Source organism: Sesamum indicum, linkage group LG9 (genome assembly GCF_000512975.1).
Source record: "Sesamum indicum cultivar Zhongzhi No. 13 linkage group LG9, S_indicum_v1.0, whole genome shotgun sequence".
Taxonomy (NCBI): Eukaryota; Viridiplantae; Streptophyta; class Magnoliopsida; order Lamiales; family Pedaliaceae; genus Sesamum; species Sesamum indicum.
In genome coordinates this window covers 3,353,410-3,359,561 of record NC_026153.1, presented here as the reverse complement: position 1 = coordinate 3,359,561, position 6,152 = coordinate 3,353,410, and the positions used below count along the sequence as shown (strand labels likewise).

The 6,152-nt window shown below is 34.3% G+C and overlaps 1 protein-coding gene across 1 annotated transcript; it reads right to left on the bottom strand.

The window, feature by feature from the left end:
* Window positions 3-1,889, bottom strand: LOC105170842 (zinc finger protein ZAT4-like; the record flags this gene model as incomplete). The annotated part of the gene is made up of 1 exon (XM_020696779.1): window positions 3-1,889. A coding segment is annotated over exon 1 (1,371 nt), but the record flags the coding sequence as incomplete, so codon positions are not given.

Below are 6,152 nucleotides of genomic sequence, written 5' to 3'. Positions count from 1 at the left end.
ATGTTGAGATCAAGAAAATCTCTTACTTCCCTGATCGGCTGCTGATTTGCATTACACCGACTTGTTTTGACCTGATCCCCTGTTAAATGCGATCTCTTGTGTCCGCCCAATGCTTGGCCTGACGGGAAAACTTTGAAGCAAATCGGACACTCATGCTCTTTGTTTTTCTTTGATCCAATGTCTGCAAAATTACCAATTGGACTTTCACTCTTGATGAGCTTGCTGTGATTATCACTTTGATTGTGTGAGCTCTCGGTTTCCATGCTTGTTTCGCTCCTTGGAGCGCAGCAGCCGTTGAACTTCTTGTGGCTGGCTCTGTGGCCCCCTAGAGCTTGGTAGGACGCAAAGGCTTTTTTGCAAATTGAGCATGAGAATCTGCTCTTTCTCTCAAAATTTTGGCAGAGTTCTGAGTCAAAATCATGTATATCAGTACATTTCCTCTTTCTTGACTTAGTTTTCGTGCAATCTATTTCAAACTGACTAAGTCCACTTTCCTTGATCAAATTCCTTGGCGAGTTAACTTCAGATTCATTACATCCGACATCGACGTTATTCTTCTGAAGTATGTTGTCGACACAAAATTCATCAGCTGAAACATCTGCTTCTCCCGTAGTTTTCAGCCCATTTCTCAGTTTCTTTGAGTTGTTATTAGTAGTTTTCGCGACCTTTTCAGCTTCTAAAACCTTGGCGCTATTGTTGGAAGACTCAAGAACAGAGTTCGTTACGCGACTCCAATCCCCTTTGTCCATGGAGAGAATGATCAAACTCAAAGCAACCTCCTCTTGTTCTTGCTGATCAATCTCAGAAACACTTGCTGAATGATTTGCAATGGATAAAGAAGATGAGTTTGTAGTACTCGTGTACCTTTTAATTCTATCTGATCTTTTCCTCCGGTAGAACGGAGTTGCTGCTTCATTATCCGATTGGCTATCCACGACCGGTTTCCTTTGATCATTGGAACCGTTCCAAGAATCTTCCTCCGAACTCCTTGCGTTTACAGAGTGGCATTTCATGTGGCCAAACAAGGCCTTCCAAGAATGGAAACTTTTGCCACATTCCTTGCAGGTTTTCCCTTGAAGCAAAGTATCTTCCTCACTTGACTTTGAGGACTTGTTTGTCTTCTTAATTGGATCCTCCCTCAGGCCATAACAAAATTTCCCACCAATTTTCACAGAAAAATCAGTTTCACCACTGCTTTTTCCATTAACAAGAGGAGGGAGCTTCTTCTTGGGAAGCTTTCCATCGATTCTTCGATGATCAGATGATGAAACATTGATCAAATGAGACCTCATGTGGCCTCCAAGAGATCTACCACAGGGGAAAATTTTGTTGCAGAACTTACAGGCATGCTTCTGATCATGATCTTTCTCCATAACTAAGTTGAACAACAGACTACCAACCAAGAAAAAGTAACAAAGAAACAGATCAGAAAGAGCTCAAACTCTGAAGATTGATTTTTTCTTTTCCTTCTCTGAAAAACCAAAACAGAAGCTAAAATTGTGAGTTCATAACATGAAGCAACAAGAAATGCTAATGGAACAGCACAAATGGCTGAGGCACCAGCCGAAAAACGACACAATCGAGCTCAAAACACAAGTGGGATTCCAGTTTCTTGAATCTTGAGCTTATGCTGAGGTATATAAACTCAAGATTTGATCAAATTTATGGTGTACAACAAGATCTGATAAGCAAGAAAAGTATGCAGAAAAGAGAGATGAGTTAGCTAGCAACTAAAGCACTCTCTCTCTCTCTCTCTCTCTCTCTCTCTCTTGTTGCTCTTACTACTAGTAGTAGTAGTAGCTGTAGGGTAGTTGAAAGTTGAAGAAAGTATCAAATTTGAAGAGAAGGATCAGTCACCTTTGTTGCAAATGATGGCCATCAACAGCCCAATATTAATTATGGAAGAAAATAAATTATTAAAAAAGAGAAAAAAAAGAATTGAAATTCACTCTTAGAGACACCATAGATATATATATATACATACACATTTGGGAGGAGAAATCCATGCATGAAAGCAAAGATAAAATAAAGGCAAAGAAAAGATAGCAGCACATGTACTCCAACTGAGAATCCTCACCAGCTTCATCCAAGGGCTGGTGTTCTCCAAGTGAAGCAATCCAATGGCTGGGAAAAAAGACAAGAAACTCTAGTAACAATTTTTTTTAAAAAAAAACTATTCTTTCCTTTGTCTTGATACTAAGCAAGCCCACAATGCCAAGTGCAAGATGGAAGTTCCACTCTTTGTCTTTGGCAGTTATGCCTCTGGACTTTTCCCCAATTTTTCCATTTTTTTTATATTTATTATTTCTTTCAATTTAATCAAAACAAAGATCCACACTATATGGGGTGGGCCCCCCATTTAGGTTGTCAACTGCTCTTTACTTGAGCTACTCTACTCATCTAATTTTTCTAACATGGTTCCAAACTCTTTTTCCAAACTCAAACCTCTTATTTATCTTTCACATGAATAACTTGTCATTATTGAGCCATTTAATTGTCTCTTTTCACAACTTAATTTGTATACCTTTGAATCGTAAGCCTTCTTGCTAACTTATGGTATTATTGGAGGTTGATTTCTAAAGATTTTGTCCGTTGAGTGCCACTCGAAGAAAGTGTCACCGAAAGAAATATGAATTTTTATTATAATTACTTATTTTAGTTAAAGGTGAAAAATTATAGTGAATAATAACTAACCTCTACATCGATCATCAATAGTTGTTCAACGACGAGCTCAATGTTTTGGCTATAGTAAAAAAACCATAATAAAATACTTTTTGGTAATAACTAAATTATTGCAATACTAATTAATTGTGGTCAACATTTAAGTTCTCACATTTATTTTTCCGGCCGTAGTTGATAGTATTAATTTATCATGACTTTTAAGTGGACTCTATTTAGCCCTCTTTGATATTGCAAATAAACAAATTACGCCAATCACTGAAAAAAAAAATAGTAAATTATCTCCTTATTTTTTAAAATTGAGCAATTTACCCTCTTCCCAGAAGGGGTAAATTGTTTCATTTTTAAAAAAGACGGGTAGGTAATTATTATTTTTTTTCCCCACAGAAAGGTATTTTACACGCACCCCTTATTACAAGGAGTTGCTTGCATTTGTTTTCCATTTTTAAGTTGTAATCACCTATAATGTAAAAGTCAGTGAATCTTTTTGGGTAATTTGTTGAGTAAATTCTTGTCCTTAATACAGAATAAAAATCAAAGATTATTCTCTCGAATAATACCATCCGACAGTACAACAGAAAAAAGCAAATAATTAGTTGGAAAAAGGGGATTTGGAAGGGAGTTGATGTTCACAAGTAGTACAGCCTTTTGTGACAAGTTGATACTGTGTAGTAATTAGCTGAACATGAAGTGTATGGTAAGGGCGCCGGCCTTTGCTCCTAAGCAAGGTTTATTAGCCGGCTCTCACATTGCGCACACCGCACTGCTTACTCCCTTATATATTATCACCCAGCCGGCTCCCACTTCTTTCCAAGATCCCGCATATAAAATACATGCTATATTCGGTGTTTTGTGTATTCTACTGCTCAATTGGTAAAAATTGTGTAAGATGTTGTGTAATTTTTTGAAATCCCAAAATCTTTTTTAATATATATATATATATGCATAAAGCTTAGAGTGTATTAGGTGTAACTATTCTAAAATTTAAAAGTATATTATCACACATATTATAGTTGTAAATATGATTATTAAATAATAATGGTTAAAAAGGCATGAAAGGAGGTGAGAAATTGAAAAGTAAAAGTGATTTTACTTCTCTTTTCATAAACACAATCTTTAATCCCAAGTCAAAGCAAGATGCGCTAAGCATGCTCTCATTTTCAACCAACTCAAAAGCCACAGAATGGCTGATGACGTCCATTCTAATTGACGAAGTTGAAATTCTATAATTAAGAAATTATGGGTTTAAGTTCCACCAATACATGGGTAAACGGCCCCAACTCTTTCATTAATCTCATAATAAGTCAAAATCCGCACTTTTTTTATTCGGATCGTATGGACCTGACTTCAACCTACAAGGATAGTTAGATCATTTTTCAATCGATTGTCTATTATGGAACCCACAAGGACTAACTTCTTTTGGGTATGGATGCTTTAGCAAAGCTCTACTCTTAGCATTATCACTCTTTGTTGATTTGGTGTGTGAAGTTAGGTGATTAAGCAATTAGAGGCAATTTTTACTAAGCTAAGTTGAAATATTTGTGTTTGATTCCATGTCATGTGGGTGTTACAACTAATATTGTTGCAATGCTCCCATGCAAATTTATGTGCAACCCTAATCATCACTACTCTCATTATTGGAACACTAATTGTCTTCACCACATTAATTAACTACCAATTAATTGTAACATTGATAATTTTTTAACTCTCGGTTTTGGCCATAATTAAATTAAAATTGAGGATATCTTTAACTGTTTTCTGATACCCTATAACTTGAGTTCACCTAAAATTGTTGCCTCGTGGACTTAATTAGATCAGACTATATAAATATATAGCCATAAAAAATTAAAATGAAGATAATATTAAAATTATCACTAATTAATTATATTTCTTGATTAGACCTTTTATTTCATTGTTGTAATACTGCTTACAATTATCGTGTAAATTCTGTCGCTAACCAAATTCGAGACAAGAAAATTTGTGTATTAGATTTTCACTATGAACAATTACGATACGTGTACAATTGCTATGCAGTGACATAACAGGAAAAATTATTAATTTATTATCACTTAATATATATTTTTTAATAATAATATTATGATCAGGATTTTATATTTTATCACTGATATCATCTTTTATTTTGGTAACATTTCAAAATAATTGAGTCTAGAGCGACGCTTTGTTTCCAAATTAGGGGTAGTTAAAATTACTGAGTATGGAAACATAATGGTGGATGATGGTTATCTAGTTTCCTTGGAAACATGTTATTTGGAAATCAGAGTTGTTAATGTCTTAAACTGATCTTATTTTAGTTTATGATTGCTTCATGAAATCAATTACCTTGCTATATATTTTAAGTATATAGTTTTAACTTATTAGAAAATTCACACATATTGTATTAAAAATTTACTAATATTTCATACAATATAATTTAAAATAAGAGTTAAAGGATTTGAAATACTTTCTTAAATAATTATTGAATTTTAAGAATGGGGGAGGTTGTGAACAGAACTATACATTAAATTTAAAGGATTTGGTATGTGTAGGCTCATATTCATCCATCCTGATATTACCTAATTAATATTGACCTCAAATTAAAAGAACAGATAATCAAGAAAGTAGCAAATATAATTACATAAAGGACACATCTAGACTATGACAGAGCATATACACCTAATCCTTGTCATTGATGGTTGTGAACCCAGGAGCCAAGAAAACATATTCACCAGTCAAAAAAATGTTCTTGTGTATTTTTTGCCACGTATTAATTACATTATAGTATTTTGAAAATGGAGATAAGCAGCACTAAAAAAAAACTGTTCATAGCAGCAAATTAGTGACGGCCAAAATTCATCACAATTTGCAATGAATTTTGCAATAACTTTGGGACGAATAACACCAAGTAGGATTTGGTTATGGTAAAATCCATCAAAAATAGAAGTTAGCGACGCCGTACCGATGCAAAATCCATCCCAAAATTGGCTTGCAAGAACTAATTCCGTCACAACCAGTCGCCACAAAATGCAATTCGTCCAATGTTTGAGACGGAATTAGTGTATCTAGTTGTTTGCTTGTAGGACAAAGTATGAGTTACTGCGCAGTACATATAGATTAAAAGCTTGTAACCCAGTATGGTACAATCACAAGCCAATGCTCACGCTTCAGATTTGAATGAAAATTCAAATTGGTGCACAAGAATCATGTGTCCTGAACAGTTCAATTGAAAAATGCGTACTCGTATTCTAATTTGCTATATCAGAATTTGGTTCTCCACCTGCACAATCATATGGTTATCTAAATGGCTTGACATGTCCTGAATGCGTTAAACAAAAAAGCCAAATATTATTGCAACAGATTCCGTGTAGGCTAATAGAAATTTTAAAAACAATTTCAAATTCTATTATAATGCACAATATCATTTTTAAACAAAACAATGACAATTTTTTATACACCTATTAGTTAGTGCAATGGAA